We start from the raw sequence: 20,960 nt of genomic DNA, 5'->3' as shown, positions 1-20,960 counted from the left end.
CACGTTACAGTGAGCATGTCCGTCTCACTCTCTCCAGCTTCTTTGGGAGGGTTAATTCTTGAAGGTAGATTTCCAGGATGGCAACAATGGGCACCAAGGCTTCGGGCATTTTTCCTGATTCCTCGAACATGTTGCCAAACCGCTTTTCAAAGGGCAGCTGGAGTCAACGCAGTTCACACCAGCTGGCACAAGGACCACAGCTGCGTTTCTATAGCAGCCAATGTCAATCAGTGTCTCCTTAAGTCATCCCGAACACCCAGCGCGCTGCAGCTTCATGCAGCTGACCCTATTCCACCTCCCTTGGACATTCTAGCTTTCTCATTTTCTTGACCTTTATAAGTGTGGCATGGAGCATCCTTTCTGCGGCAAGGATGAGCACCTAACCATTTGCCAGGTGAAATCCTGGCAGTGAGGTCATGGACTCCAAGGGAGAACAGGTCTGCAACCCCACGTGCATCGCCAGTCCTGTGTCAGCTGGCACTCTGCCAGCAGTGCCTGGCGCTGCATCTAACCAGCCGTCTCCTGTGGTGATTAATAGGATGGGTTAAAGCCTTTGTGCAGTATTTCTTCTATTCTTCTGGGACTCCTTTCATGATTGAAGTATTCATCAGGCATAATTCAGATAATACAAAAACTGAAGAAATGTATGATGCCTTGTAAGTCTTCATTCCAAAGACATGAGACTTTTTCCATAAATATGAATCTCCTTTTTGTTTTTATGAAACATTATATAATTACTCAAATGTATGGTGTTTTAGGTGGCATAATCATGCACATATTGATGTTAGACGTTACTTTACTTGGCATAAAGTGAACTTTTCCCATGAAAGTACAAAACTCATGCACCTTGTACACATCACACAAAGGGATGAACGTGTGTACCTGTGTGTCTTCACTTTCAACAACTGCATCCTTCATGCCATGTTCCTTTAACTTACGGAACCAACCCCACTAATGTACACTTAGGTTGTTTCCATTTTCTTTTGCATCGTTGGACAGTTACATTTGACATGTGTAGCATAGGAAGAGTGCCAAGCACTCTAGTGAGGTCGTAAAATGACATTTAAACTTTTCAGTTATTGCTGGTCATGGCGGTGCACACCTGTAATCCAGCAACCCAGGAGGCTGAGGCAGAAGGACCACAAGTTCAATGGTAGCCTCAGTAATATAGCAAAACCCTGTCTCACAGAGTGTGTGAGGGAGACTGGGGACATGACTCAGTGGTAGAGCACGTGCCCAGCAGGTGTAAGGCCCTGGGTTCAATGCCCTGTATTGGTATTTTTTTGGGAAAAGTGGGCTTTTCCCCCCGTTATTACTAGAGTCCTCCACAAAAGGATGAACCACTTTACGTGATTCCTTCAATTGTGTATGAGTACCTATTCCTGTGTTCCTCTACTTTCCTCACAAATACTTGGTATCAGTTGCTTTTTAAAAACATTTTCAAAAGGTAAAAATTTTCGCTAATAAGTGGATGATGACAACACATAATGGGGGAAGGGAGGGGTTAGTGTTAGGGTTAGAGTTAGGGTTAGGGAGGGGGGCAAGAATGAAGGAAGGAAGGACTGTATAGAGGGAAAAGAGGGGTGGGAGGGGTGGGGGGAAGGGGAAAAAAACAGAATGAATCAAACAACATTACTCTATGTAAATTTATGATTACACAAATGGTATGCCTTTACGCCATGTACAAACAGAGAAACAACATGTATCCCATTTGTTTACAATAAAAAAAAGGTAAAAATTTTAGATAAAAATATCCTAAAGATTAATGATCTTTTATGTATTTATGTTTTGCATTCTGTGAATTGCCTATTTATATATATTTTTCTCATTTTTACTTGGGCAGCCTTTGTATGATGTATAACAGCAAGTCTTTATATATTATGTATATTTACCCTTTGATATAGAAGTTACTAATATATTGTTATTTCTCTTTCAATTTTGTGTATGGTGTATTTTGCTACACAGAATTTTTAAACTTTTAGGCATTCAAATCTGCTTTCCTTTATAGTTCTTGAACCAACTATCATGCTAAAAAACACCTTTCTCAGTGCCATGTCTATTTTCCACCACTCTGACATTTGACACGGTTCTGTTGGAATAGAGGACTCAACATTTGACACGAATCTGTTGAACTATCCTCCCTCTTGGGGGTCATGGGCATGGCATATGCCCATATGCAGTTGCTTTTAATCAATATATCCTTAGATTCAGATTATAGAGAATACTGCGGAGATTTCATGGTGTTGGGACACAAAATAACATACAATAAAGTTTAATATTAATACTTAGATGAAATCATAAATAAGCAATTATTATTTGCTCAAATTTGTAAGAAGCCTGTGATTTCTTTAGTATATAAATTCCCTAGAAGTTATATATAGGTATATGAGAATGTATTCCTCTGAGCTTTGATGTGGTGTTTGGTCTTCATTGCTTTCTTAGTGATTATGACTAAGTTTAAGGATATTTTTCCCACTTAATAAAAAAATGAATAGGCTAATCATAAGTACAATTTGTATTCTTCTCTGTCTAGTTCTTTAAAGATCAAAATAGTTTTAGTCCGCCATTGAGTACATGAAATAGAATAAATATTAACCATAAGCTGATTCCTCTATTCTGTTAGTAATAAAAACTTTCCACTGTTAATAACTAACATCAGAGTTCATGGAAAGGGTAATTTCTACAGAAAATTAATGGCGTGTTCTTTCTGGGAAATCAAGATTAAATAGAGCATGGTGCCCTCTATCTTGCTGGAAACTGGTTTTGATTTAGCGATCATGCAGAAAAAACGTTTCTTGAAATGATGTAATCAATACCAAAGAAAAAACATACGAAAGGATTCTGTGAATAATAAAGATTCAGATTCAGCCTCAGAACACTTGGTGTCTCTGCTGTTTCTCCACCGCACTGACACCACTCATCCACCTAGGACTCCCGACGGCTGCTAGGGCTGGACCCCGGCATCTAACCCCCAAGATTATGAGGGGAAAAAAAAAAAGTTCAGGCCGGGGATGTAGCTCAGTTGGTAGAGTGCCTGCCTCACAAGCACAAGGCCCTGGGTTCAATCCCCAGCACCACAAAAAAAAAAAAAAAAAAAAAAAAAAGTTCTGGGTTTTTTCTAATGTTTTTTTTAGAATTAAAATTTTATTCCAATCAGATTTTTAAATGGTTTATGGTATGAAGTAGAGATCTGCTATCAGTCAAGAGTATTTTGATGCTTAGGGAAAAAAAGAAATTCAATGGCTAAGATGATTAAAAAGTTTCACCTTGGGGCTGGGGAGATAGCTCAGCTGGTAGAGTGCTTGTCTTGCAAGCACTAAGGCCCTGGGTTGGATCCCCAGCACTGCAAAAATAAATAAATAAATAAGTTTCACCTTCAGGTACAGATGGATCCAGATGCTTAAATGATCTGCCAGTAATCTGTTCTTTCCTTCCAGTTCTGCTTCCTTTTTGGGCATGTTCGTGTTCTGGCAGGGTCTTTCTTCATGGTGGCAAACTGCCCACCAGCAGCTTCAGGTTTCTCTTATCAACTTGTCAACCCAAACATAGAAAGCACCTCACCCCATTCCTTCCAATCCCACCTCCAACCCCTCCAGGGCTCCACTGGCCTCCTTCGCCTCCTCATTGTTCCCTCTTCTTCCATCTTTGCCCCAATGTCATCTCAACACAGCAGAAGAAATCCTGCTAAAACGCGAACTCTGCCCTCAGGCCTCAGCAGCACCCCACATCCCTGCTGGGCACATCACTGCCTTGGTGTGCCACCTGGGCCTCCCAGTCTAGATCCGACGCACGCGCGGCTCCTCTGCTCCAGCCCAGGCGGGCTGCCCTCTCCTGAACACACCAAGCCCTGCCATCCTTCCACTTTCCCGGGTTGCTCCCTCCTGGACTCTTCTCGCAGGCATTCACAGCATCTCCCCGCTTTTGGACCTCTGCTAGTCACTCCTCAGGGGCCCTTCCTCAGCACTCAGTTCACATAGCTGTCCCCCAGCCCCCAAATTCATGTTCTGAACCCTCATCCCCAGTGTGACTATTTGGAAGGACCTCTGGGCCTCATGTATGGGGTTAGTGCACCTATCACAGGTAACAGGCGCTCCCTTGGCTTTTCCACCATGTGAGGACACGCTGGGAGGGTGCCATGCAGGAGCCAGGAAATGGGCCCTCATGGGACACCAAATCTGCCACAGCTTTGATCTTAAGACTTCCCAATCTCCGGAATGGGAGTGTTACACTTCTGTTGATCATAAGATACCAAGTCTATGGTCACCTGTTCCAGCAGCATGGGCTTGGGCTTCCGTAGGCCCGAACCCATTGCCCACTCTCCTCTACTCGGATACTGCTGATGTCACTTTAGTGTCTGTTTCTCCAGCTGGAATTTTCACCTTCACAAGCCCCTCCCCACTGGCACATGAGCACTTGGTACCAGGGACTCCGCATGCCAAGCCACTAGCCAGGTGTGTGGCATTAGGACCAGAGAAGGAAATACTTTTAAACTCAAAACTTTAATCAGAGAACCAGTCAACATGCACACATGGAGGGTATTTCTACAGTGACCCACATTAACACAGGCAATTAAACAGACTGTCCCCTAATGGTTGCCAACTTCCCACAGGGCCTCTAGCATCTACCATTGGTGTCAAAACTGTCACTGAACACATTTTCAATCAACGTATTTCCCTGCCCTGCAACACTTTGCCCACTTTTGAATATAACATGCCCATCTTCTAGACCAGCATTCCAGAGGGCAGGGACAACATACAGGCCATCTGAAAATCAGAATGCTCACCCTTTGGTGTGGGCCCAACTGGCAGACAGGAAGTTCCCCATTTCAACCAAAAATCAATCAGCAGAACTCAAGGTGGTCTAAGGCTTAAAAAGTCAGAGAACACAGAGCACACACCCCCAGACTACCTTCGGCACCTCAAGTATGAAAGATACTGTGTCCACGTCCAACGTCTTCATAAAATTCTGTTGTGCTTCAGCACTTAGTGAGCCAGGCCCACGTCAGGAGCTGACAGGTGTTCAAGTTGGTCATGTGGTTCCACCAGGTGACAGAGAAAGTTTGCCAAGATGAGTGGACGGCTCCAGCAGGCAGGATCCTCACCAGGTTCATCCCAATCCCTGGTGGTCCCATAACCTCCTGTGATATGAGGCAAGTGTCATTTTTAAGATGTCACTAGTCAACTGACAGTGATCCTCTATGAAGATGGAATCATTCATTTCCCTTTTGGATTCCAGAAGTTTCAGGGTCAGGGCAATCTTATTTGCATTACCTGCTCCAGGGCCTCACTAAGTGCCTAGTGAGTGGCCAGCTTGGAAAAATGGTCAGTAATGAACATTTCTAAAATAATTTCTGTACACAACTTTCACACAGCTTCTCTTCCACACAGGTTGTTTTGTGTGGCATCCAAGGCAGCTCTCCACACGGCCCCACTGTTAGGATAACCCGTTCATGAACCCAGCTGTTTGCCATTATCATTAACTCCCATGACAAATTTGGGTCTCACATCATATACGCAATATTTATGTATTCATTCATTTATTGGTACTGGGGATTGAACTCAGGGGTGCTTTACAGCTGTATTCCCAACCCTTTTCATTTTTTGAGACAGGGTCTCACTAATTTGCTCAGGCTGGCCTCAAACTTCTGCTCCTACTGCCTCAGCCTCCCAAGCAGCTGGGATTACAGGCAAGAACCATGAAAGAGATGGTTTGCAAATGTGGACAGGGACAAGTGTCTTCTTGGAGTGGGAAGTTTGGGAGATTATTAGTAGAAAGTTTTAGCCATTTTGGGCTGGGGATATAGCTCAGTTGGTAGAGTGCTTGCCTTGCAAGCACAAGGCCCTGGGTTCAATCCCCAGCACTGCAAAAAAAAAAAAGAAAAAAAATTTTAGCCATTTAGGTGGAAATTTACATATTCCTCTTGGCTTTTTATGGATTCAGAAAGAAATAGCCAGGACAGAGCACAGACATTTAAAAAGAGCAGGGAGATGAACAAAAACTTGAAAATAGGAAAACTTGAGGTCGTGCTTACTATGGGGAATATTAACTTCTGTAAACACAGGTTACAAGTTCTTTTCTTCTTTTAATATAAAAGAACCTACTTGTGTTACATTTGACACACATGCACAGCTCACAGTCGGCATTTATCTTGTGCAAGCCAACAATTCTAAGTACTTGACTTTATTTAACCCTCACAACAGCCCTGAGGTAGATGACTACTGTGCCTATTTTAGAGATGAGGACACCGACGCCCTGAGAGATTTTATAACTTTCCCAAGGTCACTTAGGGTGGTAAATAGCAGAGGTGGAACTAACTCAAGCAGACTGGCTCCAGGATCTACTTCTGAATCCCAGTGTTACACAGCTTCTCAATACTTGTGTTTTCACTGTTTTAATGAAACCCATGTGTGCAAACTTTCTAATCAATCTTTTATTAATAAAGAGATTTATTTATTGGGAGGGGAGGAAGCTAGAAATGTGTTGGTTTCAAATTCTGTAGGCAGATGGACGGTTCAGATGTGCAGGACTCTGCTGCCATCCAGTGGCTGCAGATGGCATTGCTGCTAGTTACTCTTGAGTGTGAAGTCGCTGGTGTCGGTTGAGACTGGAATAGCACCGAAAGGTTTTCTGACAACGTTGACAGTGATAGGGTTTCTCCTGGGTGTGAATTCTCTGGTGCTGAGCGAGGTGGGCACTGAGGCCAAAGGCTTTGCCACATATATCACAGGCGTACGGCTTCTCCCCAGTGTGGATCCTCTCATGCTGTGTAAGATTTGCTCTCTGGGCAAAGGTTTTCCCACATTTGCTACACATGTACGGTTTCTCCCCGGTGTGAGTTCTCCGGTGAATAGAAAGGCATGAGCTCTGGCTGAAGGATTTCCCACATTCCTGACAAACATAAGGCTTTTCTCCGGTGTGAACTCGCTGGTGTCGGATGAGCTGAGCGCTCAGGCCAAAGGCTTTCCCACAGTCCCTGCATTCATAGGGCTTCTCCCCCGAGTGAATTCTCTGATGCTTAGAAAGGCACGAACTCTGATGGAATGACTTCCCACACTCACTGCACTCGAAGTGCTTCTTTGGAGCATGAGTCCTGTTATGTTGAATAAGGTACTGACTCTGTGTGAAGACTTTGTCACACTCTTTACATTTAAAGAGCCTCTCTCCAGAGTGAATCAGCTGATGTTCTGAGAGGTGAGCACTTTGGCTGAAGGTCTTGCCACATTCATCACATTTAAAGGGGTGCTCGTTTTGGGAGGACTGATGCTCAGGGGGGGAGGGGCTATGATCAGTTTTCCTGTGCTCACCTCGTTCACGAGACCTCACCCCAAAGTGGATTCTCTGATGGCGATTGAGCTGTGCACTGTGGCCAAAGACTTTCCCACAGTGATGGCAGTCAAAAGACTTCACTCTGGTGTGAATTTTCTCATGCTGAGTAAGGTATTTGCTGCGGTTAAAGGTTTTCTCACATTTGCTACACTTAAAGCGTTTCTCATCAAGCCTTTGATGCTCTCTCTGTTCTGAGTTCTGGTCCAAAATTTTCTTGCTTGTATCAAATCCTTGTTTTTCTCTCATGTGAACACTCAGGTGGCAATTCAGGGTTGAAATGCAAATGAAGCGTTCTCCACACTCCTGACATTCGTACGGGGCCTCGATGGTGTGGATTTTCTGGTGCTGCACCAGGTGTTCTTTATGGCTGAAGGTCTCCTTGCATTCAGCACAGCTGAAGAGCTTTTCTGTGATATGAATGAACTGATGTCGCATCAGGTGTGAGGGTCGGCTGAAACTTTTGACACATTCCTGACATTTGTGGGGTCTGTAGCCCGTATGAATTCGCTGGTGTTCATTAAGGTGAGTGTTACGGCAGAAGGTTTTCCCACAGTCACTGCATTTGTAAGGCTTCTCTCCACTGTGAACCCTCTGGTGGATCTTCAGGGTGGATGTATGGCTGAAGGTTTTCCCACATTCATGGCACTTGTAAGGCTTCTCTCCAGTATGGACAGCCTGGTGTTCGATGAGTGATGAACTACGCCTGAAGGTCTTCCCACACTCCTGACACTCAGAGGTAGTTTTCGTAGCATGTGTCTTTTGATGTTGGATGAAATGCTTTTTCAAGTTGAAGGCTGCCTGGCATGTGGCACATTCATAGTGTTTCTGAATGTGGGTCTTCTGGTGCCCAGCAAGAAGAAGGGCCCGGCTGAAAGTCTTGCCACATTCATTGCATTTGTAGGACTTGGCACTTATGGTAGTTTTCTGACATTTAATGGGTCGTGCACGATGACTAGATGGACGGGGACAGTCATGACCTTGATTCTTACAGAGCTTTTCCCCAGTGTGGATTTTCTGATGCCACTGGAGGTGCACATGCTGACTAAAGGTTTTCCCACACTCCTTACACACATAGGATTTGTATCCCGTGTGAGTCAGTGGACGTACAAGTAGGTAAGAACTCTGGCTGAAATTTCTCTCGTACTCTTGACACACAGCGGGCTTCTCCTTCGTGTGAATGATCCAGTGCTGGATAAGGTGGTAACTCCGACTGAAGCTTTCCCCACACTCACTACATTTATACTGTTTCTCCTCTTCCTGCACAGAATCCTGCTGGTTCTGGTCTGAGTAGTAGCCAAAGTCACTCCTATATTCTTTCGACTTGGCTGGTGTGAGGCTTTTTTCAGGAATATCATGCATCACAAAGTCCTCTCCTATGGAAAGGAGGGAACTAGGACTGAGGCCACTCTTGAATTCGAGATTGCATTCAGTGGATCTTTCCTCATTGATGGCAACATCAGTCCTCAGAAGACTTTCTGGATCTCCTAGCAAACTATCTAACCAGCTCTCACCTATACAGGCTTCAAAGCTGGAGTTCCAGAGGCCATCCTTGGAAAATGCCTCCAAAATCTCTTGGGAGAGCCCTTCCTCCAAGAAATCCTGCTGCAGAGGAGTGTTCTTGGTCTCAGTCATATCTGAAAGAAAGAATACAAATGTCTCCTGGTTCCCAGGGGGAAAGACTAGAGCTGTGGGCTGAGAATATGGACAAGAGGCAATAGGGGTGAGGTGTCTCAGGTTCAGCCTGTCCAAGGGGATAAAAGGAAAAGAGGGTAAAGGCAGTGTCCCGTCGGAAACTTAAGAAATAGAATCCATTCTCAGAAGGGTAAAGAGGGGAACCTGGAAACTTCAGGAGTTCAACAGAGAGGGAGAATCTCAACCATAACATGCATACCTACACCAGTGATGCTGTTCCCCAGAGCCTCCTGGCTCACCTCTTTCTTCCCTTCCACTTTGTCCTGCACAGTCATTAAAATCTTGCTCTTTATATCCTGGGTCCTTACTCCTGGAGAATGTCCCAGATCACCCATCCAGTCCTCCCTATCAGAGCTCTGGGAGTCAGCCTCCCCCCTCCTCAGGCATCCCGTTCTACCAGATCTCCTTGGGAATGTCAACTCCCTCCCTCTCCTGTTTCTATAAATAACTCCCATCCAGCCCCAGATCCTCACCAGCCTCCTGTCTCTGTCCATGTTTCCACACCAGCTATCAGGGTTCCTGTGACAACCAAATCTGGCTACATCACTCCAATAAACACTTCCAGAGCCTCTAAAGAGAAATCCAAGTACATGAGCTCAGCATTCTCTGTGCTGGCCCCAAAGAACTCTGGCATGTCCCTGAATCAACCATACTTTCTGTGCCATTACAGGGCCCTTGTGTTCAAGTACCCTTCACAGGTTAACTGTTCTGTGTCCTAGCTTGAGTATCGCCCTCCTCTGAGACTTTGCTGACAACCCCACACTGCCTTCTGCTGTGAGTGCCCCTCCCTGTGTTCTCCCTGCAATACCTGAGTTCTTAGCACCCCCTATTGTGGCTTGTGAGTGGATGACATACAGGCAGCCACAGAAAATTCTCAAGGACAAAAGGCAGGGCAGCTCAGGTGCTCCCCATGGCCGCCCTTCCTCAACTGAGCAAGCAGCAGAGCAAGATTTTCCCTTATCTGGCCCACACTCAATTACCAAGCAGTACATTCCCTGGGATCCTCCACAAAACATGAAATGCACTGCTTTCTCCACACTTACAGGCCCCTGACCCCCACCCTGGCCCATCTTGCACCATCACATTCTTCCAAGCCTGTTCCTTCTGCTATTTCATGGCTCTCCATCCATTAAATATCTCAGAGACAGCCCAGCATCTCTAAGTCTGTCAAGTGAAATGTTCAAACAAGAACTTTCCAAAGCCACCTCTTGCTATGCATTGTCATGTGGTGCTTCTGCTCCCACAGTTTTCTGGCTTGTTCTCCTCACATGCCTTTAGGCACACTGCTGCCCCTGCCTGCAGCACGTCAACAGCTGTGCACCAGGCCCTCTCAATGCTGAGCATGGTGTGGAGAGCTGGGAACACTAGGATGAATCCAGCAGAATCTGCAATTATAGCAGGAAGAAGACCTAAGTGATAACAATGCAGCACAATCGCTATCATTGGAGACATACACACACACCTATATATTTGGTTGCCTTTGCTTGGAAACATCCTCTGTTAAGGTGACAGACAGAAACAAGAGGTTGGGGGAGCATGTGCCTGGACTGGTCACCTTCATGTGACAGTGGTGCTCAGCAGGAGGCTGCAGAGGACTACCAGGCAGTGAACCACGAGTAATGATGCAGACTGATGGGCATAGAGCCCCAGAATCCTGTGGTCTCTGGTTTAGGGTCTTCCTCCTTACATTGATAAAGTAACAATGGGAGAAGCCACCCACACCCAGGCAAGGCGCCTGCCTCTGTTCTCTCCACCTGGGGATGTTTCCACCAGGGGTAACACCACAGGAATTCTCACTGACCTGCTCAACCACAGGAACCCTGGGCTGGGAGACGGCAGAGTGGATCTTCTTGGCAGCATTTAGGCCTGGGCCTGAGTTACTGCCAAATGTGGTCGTCTGCTAAGCCCAGGGCAAGAGAGAAAGGATGGGCCTATATAAAGGGAGGAAAAAGAGGCAGACCCGGGGTCTACCCACTCACAGGCACAAGGCAGGAAGTGGGCAGAGATTGACTCAGGGAGTTGAGGGCCTCCCCTTGCTGAATCTTGAAGGAAAGAAAGGAGGACAGGAGAGGTGCCAGGACAGCCTGTGCTAAAGGCCAGGAAGGATACACAGCAGGTGTGTCACAGTGGGCACTGTCTGAGGATCCCCATATCCCCTAGAATGAAGGGATGGAAGCCAAAGGATGAATGAAGCCCATAGGCCAGGTGTCAAAATGTCTGGACAGGCACCTGGAGGCCGGTCACTTCAAGCAGAGGTTGAGGACGGAAGGTACACCAGAGGCCCTCTCACTCCACTCACCAGGACAGGCTGCTTCTGGGCTTCCGCTCACCAGGGCCTCCAGCTCTTCCCCACCATCTGGATAGGTCAGGCTGGGTCTTGGGGGGTCTGCAGAGACAGATCAACACTGCCATCAACCACAACATGGAAAGTCAACCATTTGTCCAGTGGGAACCTTCCAGCTCTCCAATTTTATCTTACACGAAGCAGGAACTCCTCTACGCGGCTTCTGCAGCACACGCTGGCTACAGTTAGAAGAAAATCTACCCCAGTGCGACAAAATTTTATCAAAGAAGTTTCTACAACATGTAATCTTTTAATCCTTTTTATCTTTTAGAATTAATTACTCTTAAAAAAATTGAGGAACTAAAGAAGGGGAAATAAGTAGATGAGGTGACTGTGACGGGGAGCTGGGATGCCAGGACCTGGGAGAGGCCAGATGTGCACCAGGGCTGGGGCCTGTGGTTCACAAACTGCGAGGCTGCTGTGCAGAAGTGGGTGGACACGGCAGGCCCAACTACCCCCTGGGAAAGGCCTGCTGGCACAGTTGGCTTTCAAAAGGGCTCCCCACATTCCCCAAACTGGTAAGACGGGCTCGCTAGGCCTAAATGATTTGTGCAAACAATGTGGTTTAAACCAAACACCTGATTTCCTCGTGAGTCTGGAGTTTGGGTTAGGCAAACGGGGCATATGGCCAATACCCAATAAATACCCTGGGTCCCGAATCTCTGATGAGCTTCCCTGGTAGCTAACATCTCACATCTTGTTGCTGGGGAATTAAGTGCATCCCATGTGACCAATAAAAGGATTCTGGAAGTTCGAGCCTGTTTGCCTTCCCCCTGGCTGACTGTGCTCTGCATCTTTTCACTGTAGTAAACCACAGTCATGAGTCTGACCATGGGCTGAGTCCTGGGAGTCCTCCTGGTGAATCGCTGAACCTGGGGGTGCTCTTGGGGACCCAACTTGGCTGGAAAGGCAACTTCTCTTCTGTGAACCTCAGCTTCAGAATGATTAGTGAAAGTGAGACAATCCAACCTCTTGTGGGGTGGCCAGAGATTGGGTGAAAGCTTATCCAGCAGAGGGCTGGGTTCATGACACAGCAGTTTCTGCTACTCCACCGTTTATTCACTCAGAAATAGTCAACTGAAGCCTTATGGTAGGTACTGGGGAGACACCAGTGAACAAAGCAGGTTATAAATCCTGGCCCCACAAACTTCCCATTCCAAATGACAGAGTAAGTCAGGACATAAAAGAGCTATGAAAAAGTTGAGGGGAGGGAGCAGGGCCTTCTCATAGGTCACAGCTCGGCCTAACAAAGGGAAGCCCTGTGAGCTGTGGGCTGAGGGAATGCAGCCACAAAGGCCCTAAGGTGTGTGCTCAAGGATTCACTCCACAGTTACAAGTAGGAAAGTCAGGGACGAAGCTGCAGAGGCAGGCAGGGGCCAGACCAGGGCTTTTCAGCTTCACTCCACTAACACTTGAGGTTGGATAACCCTCAGTTGTAGGGTGCTGTCCTGCGCTTTGTGGGAGGCGTGGCAGCATCCCTGGGCTCTACCCACTATAGCACCCCTTCTCCAGACATGAGGATTAAAAATATCCACAGACATTGCCAATGTCTGCTGGCAGGCAGAGGCAGCCAGTTAAGAATGACTGAGTTGGGCCATCCTGACACTGAGGCGCTCAGAAGCTGGGACTCCTACCTATGGGTGACAGCACAGGTGATTCTCAAGTAGGGCACTGACTGGGACCCCAGAATCAGAACAACACTCACTGAGAAGAAAGAGGTTCTGGTAGTTGTCGAGAGCTGTGTCCCAGAACAGGTCCCCCTGGTCTAGCCCCAGCTGCTCCCAATCCTCCAAGGTGAAATCCATGGCCACGTCCTTAAGGGTCACAAATTCCTAAAATGCAAATACACTTAGTCACTCAGAGGCTGGGCCAAGGAGGATCCCAGCAGCCTACTCAGGGCATCCTAAACCTCGGTTTACCAGGACTGTGGCAATAAGCATCTTGTTCTCAGCCTCACAAGAACCTTGAGATAGAAGACTTGAGAGCCCCGTTTACGATAGGCAAGAAACGGTCTTGGATATCAAGTCACTCACAAAGGCAGAACTTAAACTCAGATCTGCCTGACCTTAAAATCCATTGATTTCTTATTTAAAAAAAAAAAAAAAAAAAAAGTCTACTGATTTTCTTCTTTTGCTTTTCTTCTTTTTTTTTTTCTTTTGGTGTTAGTTCAAGATTTTAATTTGTATTATTGTGGAAATTATCAAACATACACACAAGCATGGAAAGGCAGGTAATTAACCCGATGGACTCAGCACCCAGGGGACATCTGATTTTCCCTATGAAAACATTAGCATTAATAGTAACAACTTAATATTCCTAAATATTTAGACATATTCAAAGTATGCATATGGATTTGTCTTACTGCTCAATGGTAGTTCTACAGTTACGGTGTCTGGGTCATGAGGCCCATGCGTGCACTTGGCTGGTATGGCTCTCAGACTTTTAATTCACAGCCATACCCCTGCACCCTCTACTCTTCCACGCTCCTGACTTAAGGTCCTACATCTAGCTGCCCTTCTGCCCCTGCATTCCCTACAAACTGATGAGGACAGCAGAAGTCTAATCAGAGTCAGTGCAGCCTTAGAAGGAAGCCCCCACGCTGTAGTGCCAGATCCACTTTAGGCCACACAACTACCTAAGCTGCATGTCTTCTGGTTCAACATTTAGTGATGCTGGATTTCTTCACTTTAAAACTCCCCAATTAATAGGTATTTAAAAGCAAGAATTCAAGAGCTCGGGATGTGACTCAGTGGTAGAACGCTTGCTGAGCAAGTCCTGGGTTCAACCCCTAGCACTGCAATAAAAATAAAAATGCTCAGTACAGATAAAAGAAGTGAAAGTTGCCATAACCACCCCATCACAAGGTGAAAACCCATGGCTGTTTGGAGTGTCCCTTTCAGATCGTCATCAATGTGTTCATGGGCACACGTGTACAAGGGCACACATGTATGCACACACAAAGGAATGTTTTAATAATGAAAACTGACTCTCTTTAGTTTAGGTTTGAGGCTTGGCCCACTACACTCTGCTGTGGGCGGCCCTTTGAGACTGGTTCCTGGCCCACTAGCGAAAGGCACCTAGTCCCACCTTATCAGAGTTACCCAAGAGAAGTGACTGGGAAGCTGTGGGAAAGGTAGCACGTCAGAAGGTCTCCACCTGCAGCTTACCCTTCCCAACCCAACTCTCCAGCCTCCAACCTGAAGGCTTTTCTTTGTTCACTTGCCTTGTGTGCTGGGAATGGAACCAGTCTCAAGGTGCAGTGCATCCTTGGACTGCTCAGCTCCTCTCTGAGGCAGGATTTATCCCAGTTGTAGAAGAAAAGAGAATCAAAGACACTGGTTCCAAGTCACATAGCTAGATAGTGGAGGTACAGCAGCACCCACCCACCTGACGCATGACCAATCTGATAATCCAGGTGAGAAGTGATGAGATTACAAATATTTTGAAGATGGTACAGGCAAGATCTCCTGACAGATAAATCATAGGTTTCAAAGAGAAAAGAGCTTGAGATGTTTCTAAGTTTTCAGTCTGAGCACCTGACAAAGGACAGAGATGTGGGAGAGGCAGTTCTCAGGGCAGATGCTGACTCTGGTTTGGGACCCCTGGAGGCTGAGCTCCCCTCGACACCATGCAGGCTGAATGATGCCCCCCCGCCCCGCCTCCAAGATCTCTACACCCCGATCCCAGCAGCCCGTGCATGTTGCCTCATATGACAACAAAGGGCTCTGCAGCTATGGTGAAGTTAAGGATCTCAAATGGGGAGATGGACCATCTGAGGGGCTCTAAATGTCACCACAGAGGCCTTATAAAAAGAAAACAAGGAGTCACAGTAGGGAGAAGGTGATGCAATGACAAAAGCAGAGACTGCGGTGATGCAGCCAGGAGCCAGTGCATGCGGACGTCTCCAGAAGCTGAAAGAGGCAGTCAAGGCATTCTCCCCTGGAGCCTCCAGAAGGAACCAGCCCTGATAATAACTTGCCTTTGGTCCCTGAAGAGTGGTTTTGGACTTTAACCTCGAGAGCTGTTAAGAGAATAAATTTATGTTGTTCTTAAGCCACCAAGTTTGCGGCGCTTTGTTATAGCAGCCACAAGGCACTAAGGCAGATATTCATAGGCTGATTCTAAACAGAAGCTGGGAACAAAGCCAAGGAGGATTCTGTTTTTATCCACGGCAGATCTTCCTTTTCCTCAGTTCCAAACTTTCCAACAACCCCATCTCACTCAGAGTCCGTAAGATGGTTTGCAAGGCTGTACAGGCATGGCCCCGGCGACCCTTCAGATCTCACCTGCTCCCATCTCCTGCCATTTCTCTGCCCCAGCCACACCAGCTTCCTTGCTGTTTCCTGGACCACTGCCCACTCCTACTCAAAGCCAAAGATTTCAGTTCTCTGCTCAAAAGTCCCTTCTCTAGGAGGCCCTCTCCAAACCCTCTGCATAAAACAGCAAACCTAATCTGGACTTCTTATTCCCTTCCCCGCATCATCTTTTCCATAGTTCTTAAAGTCACCTGCATTCTACATGATTTACTTAAATAATTTACATCATGGGTTGAATTGTGATCCTCCAAAAAGACAGGTCGAAATTCTAATCCCAATACCTCAGAATAAAACCTTATTTGGTATGAACTATATAAATATAAACTTTATATAGGTGACTATGCTGAGGTCATCAGGGTAGGCCCTAATCCAAAATGACCAGTGTCCTAAAACCAGAAAATGAGGACACAGAGACAGATATGTGGAGGGAAGAGACTATACGAAGATACAGGGAGAACGCCAGGCAAAGGCAAAGGCAGGGACTGGGTGATGCTTTTACAGGCCCAGGAATGCAAAGATGGCCTGCAAACCACCAGAAGCTGGGACACAGGCATGGAACAGAGTCTCCCTCTCAGTCCTTGAAGGAACCAACTCTGCCAACACCTTTATCTTCAACTCCCAACTTCCAGAACTTTAAGACAATAAATGTCCATTATTCAAAACACTCAATTTGTGGTACTTTGTTACAGCAGCCCTAGCAAACTAATCCACGGTCCTCCACACTCCCACTAGTGTGAGCTTCACAAGGACAGGGGCCATATCGGTTGGCTGACACAGCACCCAGAACAAGGTTCCCAAGCAGCAGACACAGATCAAACACTGGATGAGTAAGGCAGGGAAGCACATGGTCCTGGCAGCTGTTGTGGGTCTGAAAGGAAGGAGTTCATCAAGGATGAAACCAATACTAAGTAGGGTGAAGAAAGCAGGGACAATAAACAGTCCTGATCACTGAGGCAGATGGAACCAGCCTCAGTTCTGGTTATGTGATCCACACATACAGTCTCCTGAAAGTTTAAGCCAGTTGGAGTTTCTGATACATGTAGTTCAAATTGGTACTGTCTATCCACTGCTGAGAGCAATCAGTCGAAAAGGCTTTTTCTGCAGGAGCCAGATCACAGAGGGCCTTAATAACCCCCAACTCACCTCAGCCATAGCTGCCTTGTCCCAATAGCCTCTTTCAAGCTCCTCCTCCTTCCCTTCCATGTTCCCAGCTGGCAGAGCTGCAGGAAGGGAGCTGTGAGAAACTCTCCCTTCCTCCTACAGCTGACTCCCTGTCCATGCTGGATGAGCCCCCAAAATGTTCAGAAGTGGGGGGGCTTCTGAAGTGATTCTCCCTGTAGGAATAAGTAAAGATTCCATTTAATTAAACTACCCCAGCCCCACATTTCCACTGCACTTCAGAACCTGAAAAACAACTTCATAACCATTCTTAATACTTATTATATAGATGTTTGAGAGATCTAGCAATGAGAATCTATCACTTTGTTTGGACCTTTGATTTTGCTCACTGCTGTCTTAGCACCAGCACAGTGCCTGGTGTGCAGCAGAGGCTTTTAATAATTGTTGACAACAAATGTGTCTAACTGAACCCATGGGACTGTGCTTCCGGGATTTATGATTATCAAATCTAGGACTTGAGTCAGGTAAGCTGGCTCCAAAACTGTTGCTATTTCTACAACAAAAATATTTGCAACTTTTTTTTTTTTTTTTTTTTAACCATGACCCACAGTAACAGAGATGACATACAGTCAACCCTCCATGTCTGAGTTCCGCCTTCTCTGATCCAATCAACCTCAGGTAGAAAATAGTCGAAAAAAATTTGCATCTGTACTGAACACTCACAGACACTTTTATTGTCAATATTCCTTAACATAGTCTAACAAAACTTGAAAACTGGTGAATTTCACCTAAAAATAAGATTTCCAGCTTCTGAAACACCCTAGGATTTGGTTTTGCATTCCCACAAACCAAGTTCACTGGAGTCCATTTAAACCTCCCCCTTTAGATGAAGGAAGTGCTCCCTGTACCCCGCAGCCCTCATAGCAGCAGGATCCCTCCCTTACCTTAACTGCCACGCCTTCACCAACATCCAAGTTTGAGATAATTTCCAAATCACAGTTCTGTTCCCATTCTATACACTCTCAGATCTGAAAGGGAAGAAGTGGGTAGCACAGCTCTGAATGAAGCTCAAGGTACCCACCCTGAGTCTGGGGGTCCTGCCACCTTCTTAATGTGGGTCTTTGGTCAGATCATTTACTCTCCCTGAGCCTCAGCTGCCACATGTACCAAATGGGGCGAATACAACAGATCCACAGTCCCTTCTCTACAACTCCAAAAACCAAAAGTTCTGAAAACCTGAACTTCATTCAGAAATTGATAGGAAATCCTAACCTACCACAGACTACATATAGTCCTCTTTCCAGTCAGTGAAATACCGTATCCAGCCCACAAAAAATGTTTGCTGACTCAAGCACTGCCCCCAGATTCCGCTGGTAGGTTGCCTAGTTGTGAAATATGCAGCGTACTATCTTTCTAAAATCCGAAAAACCCTGATTCCCGAGATGATTCTGATATCAAAGGCAACTGAAGACACTGAGGACCTGCACTATGTCTCGGTGCTGCTGTGGAGATTGGAAGAAAAGGCGCGAATACTGCACCGCTCCTGGCGCGCAAAATGCGCTCAAATCAGTGTTCAATGCCGGGACACCCTCAAGAACTCCCTTTCGTCCTCAAGATCCAGCCCAGATCTGCCGACTTTAGGCAACTCTGTCCTTCTCCTTCGATCTCTTTCCTCAAGAAAAACTAAACGGAATCACTCGTCTCACTTTAGGAAAAGCCTGACCTATGGGTTCAAGATTCCACCAAGACCTCCACCGCCCAAGGCGACGTGCTTTTTGCCGAAATTTCGCCATTAGCACAGCCTCACTCCTCGGGAGGAACCGAGCCCACGAGTCTCCAGGGTTCTCAGCGACCCCGGCCACGAACCTCCATACCTGGAGATTGCAGTCTTCGGGCTTAACAGACTTTCCCCAGGTCCGAAGGAGCAAAAGACCCAACTCCTCACACACGCGCCTCTTCACAGGAACTTCCGGAGTCCAGCGACTCTCCCCCGCTACTCCACCCAGACTCCTCCGCGCCAAGCGCCAGGACTCTATTTCCCAGAGGGCTGTGCGCGCGCCCTCACTTGCCTTCCCCTCCCCACACGCTTCTTTGACCTTAGAGGTCCCCGCAGAGCACTCTGGGAAATAAAGTAGATAGAGAATCTGGACTAGGTAGTACCAGGGTTTTGTAGAGCCCGTTATAAGATCACTTAGCCTCCTGCCTTTCCGGAACTTTTCTACTTCTACAGGAAACAACCAGAGGTTGCTATGAAGAGACGCGGAGAAAGCCGTTGAGATTACCAAGAAGACACGTGGAGTTAAATAAGGTAACCTTTGGTGAGGAGATGTGCTCCATAGTTCATCTTGATTGGCTTCACTTGGGCACATGCGCAGTGGGACCAGGAAGCGTTTCGAAGAGGGTGGAAGTGAAGATGAGGAAATTTCTCCCCAGCCGGGTTAGAGGACTATCCTGCCTCGAAGGCGCCTGGGAAATGGAGTTCCTAGGTAAACAGTCCCGGGCAGTCTGGAAGTCAGCCGCGCCTGCGCGGGCGTCCGGCCTCCAGGAAGAGGGTGCGTGCGCAGCGTCTCCAGCCCCAGCGGAAGTTTCCTCGAGACAACGTAGAAGGTGAGTTCCAGTCCCGGCGGCTCTGACCTTAGAAACTCAGGCGCCCACCCCTGTTCTCAAGTAAAGAGATGAGGGAAGGCAGAGCAGGGGGAAGTTCCTAGCGTTTCCTTAGGAGTCAGCTTGGCTCTGGCGCCTGTGACATCAGCACAACCATTCTGGGGAGGCCGAACCACCTCGGGTGGGGGGATTGAACTGGAGAGGCTGCGGGACCTCACCGAGCCAAGTGCGTCCCAAGCCCCTTCGACACTGGCGGGGCGTGACTAAGGCAAAGGTGGGCGGAGCTTCTGTGGGGGTCGACAGACGCCCCCGCCTTGGCAGCTGTGCCAGCCCTGGTTTTCTGCGGCGGACTGGGCGGATGCCGAGTCAACTGTCTGCAACTGTCCCTCCGTGATTAGGGTGGAGTCTATCCTTTAACCCTCTTGTTTTGTTGCCGTCTTGGAACCTAGGAGGAACACAGTAGTTGACGCATAGCAGATGTTAATAAATTTTGTTGAATAACTAAAAGGATAACTGACCGGCCTGAGGATTGGATCCTTGGTTTAAGTCCTGAACTGTCCATGTAACCTTGAGCCAGTGATTTCCCTCAGATTCCCTTTCTTCCATCCGCAGTCATTGAGTGCTTACTGTGTTTAAGGTTCTGTGCAACAGATACTTATATATATGTATGCAGTGCCTGCTCCCATTGGGACAGTTATAACTTGGAGTTATAAAGGTGCCTAAAGCAAAAATCCTTAACTAGTGTACTTTCTGTTGGTATTTGGGGGTATCAGATACAGAGTAAAGAAGTAAACTATTAATATTTACAGGCCACAATACCTTAAAATCCAAAAGGTTGTGAAAACCTAAAGACTTTCTCTGCTTTGAAACTCTTTACTGGCAACACCCCATTTGAGCTGACATGTGGTTATTTATCATCTTCAAAGATTTTGCTACACAAATCAGATCCTGAAGTTTATTATGAGGACCTGCTCCTAAGCTCTGCTGGTGATTAATATGCAGTTTGTTCTGACACTGAAACTTAAAAATAAAAATTGAAAATCTTCACAATTCTGGACTTGAAAACACACCTGGTACCAGGTGATTAGAATACAGAATTGCAGGCCTGGGGTTGTGGCTCAGTGGTAGAGCACTTGCCTGGAATGTGTGAGGTACTGGGTTTGGTTCTCAACACCACATATAAATAAGTAAATAAAGGTTAAAGTTTAAAAAAAAAAAAGGGATTTGCAAACCTATGCTAGATAGCACTAAGTGCTAAAGAAAAATAAAGTAGGAAAAGGGGAGGGTGCAAGAGGATTGGGAATGTGGCACAGTTTGTCTCAGGTCAGGGGAAGAATTATTGAGCTAAAACCTGAAGAATGAAAAGCAAACTAGCCACAGAGGAAACTGGTGAGAAGAGCCTTCCTGGAAGAGTGAACTTGGTACAAATGTCCTAGGATAGAAAATTGGCCTGGTTCCCCTGGCCAATGTAATGGAAATTAATGGAATGGGATCATTAGAATAAGTAATGTTTAGCAAAACACATTATGTTGGTACTATAAACTTCAAAGTCCAAGAGG

The 20,960-nt window shown here is 46.6% G+C and overlaps 2 protein-coding genes across 4 annotated transcripts in view; one reads left to right on the top strand and one right to left on the bottom strand.

Annotated features, from left to right (window-relative positions):
* Positions 1-5,931: 5,931 nt before the first annotated feature.
* Positions 5,932-19,162, bottom strand: ZNF473 (zinc finger protein 473). 2 transcript variants are annotated; one of them, XM_079117042.1, is made up of 6 exons: positions 19,080-19,162; positions 17,742-17,825; positions 16,822-17,012; positions 13,068-13,194; positions 11,318-11,404; positions 5,932-8,960 (listed from the first exon to the last, which is right to left on the bottom strand). In XM_079117042.1, the coding sequence occupies exons 3-6, from the start codon at positions 16,879-16,881 to the stop codon at positions 6,568-6,570; spliced, it is 2,667 nt and encodes an 888-aa protein (XP_078973168.1). In that variant the 5' UTR covers positions 16,882-17,012; positions 17,742-17,825; positions 19,080-19,162; the 3' UTR covers positions 5,932-6,567. The 2 variants fall into 2 exon arrangements, with proteins under 2 accessions (XP_078973168.1, XP_078973167.1); XM_079117041.1 differs by lacking the exon at positions 19,080-19,162 and adding an exon at positions 18,672-18,807.
* A 96-nt stretch (positions 19,163-19,258) lies between these two features.
* The window catches only part of VRK3 (VRK serine/threonine kinase 3), a 34,285-nt gene continuing 32,583 nt past the window's right edge, over positions 19,259-20,960 (top strand). Inside the window, exon 1 of one of the 2 annotated variants that reach the window (XM_079117044.1) lies at positions 19,259-19,404. The gene's annotated coding sequence lies outside the window, so the exon portion shown is untranslated. The remainder of the gene's footprint in view (positions 19,405-20,960) is intronic. The other variant, XM_079117043.1, reaches the window with a different exon arrangement.

This window comes from Sciurus vulgaris, assembly GCF_902686455.1.
Source record: "Sciurus vulgaris genome assembly, chromosome: 17".
Classification (NCBI taxonomy): Eukaryota; Metazoa; Chordata; class Mammalia; order Rodentia; family Sciuridae; genus Sciurus; species Sciurus vulgaris.
Note: the sequence above shows the minus strand (reverse complement) of the source record. Positions and strands in the feature narration are given on the sequence as shown.

Bases quoted from the DNA above. Each gene is read 5' to 3' on its own strand.
- ZNF473 (XM_079117042.1), bottom strand. From the start codon at position 16,881: ATGGAAGGGAAGGAGGAGGAGCTTGAAAGAGGCTATTGGGACAAGGCA. The intron at 13,195-16,821 runs GTGAGTTGGGGG...TTTGCATTTTAG, and splicing joins ACAAGGCAGCTATGGCTGAG to GAATTTGTGACCCTTAAGGA. The intron at 8,961-11,317 runs GTGAGTGGAGTG...TCTTTCTTTCAG, and splicing joins CCCAGAAGCAGCCTGTCCTG to ATATGACTGAGACCAAGAAC.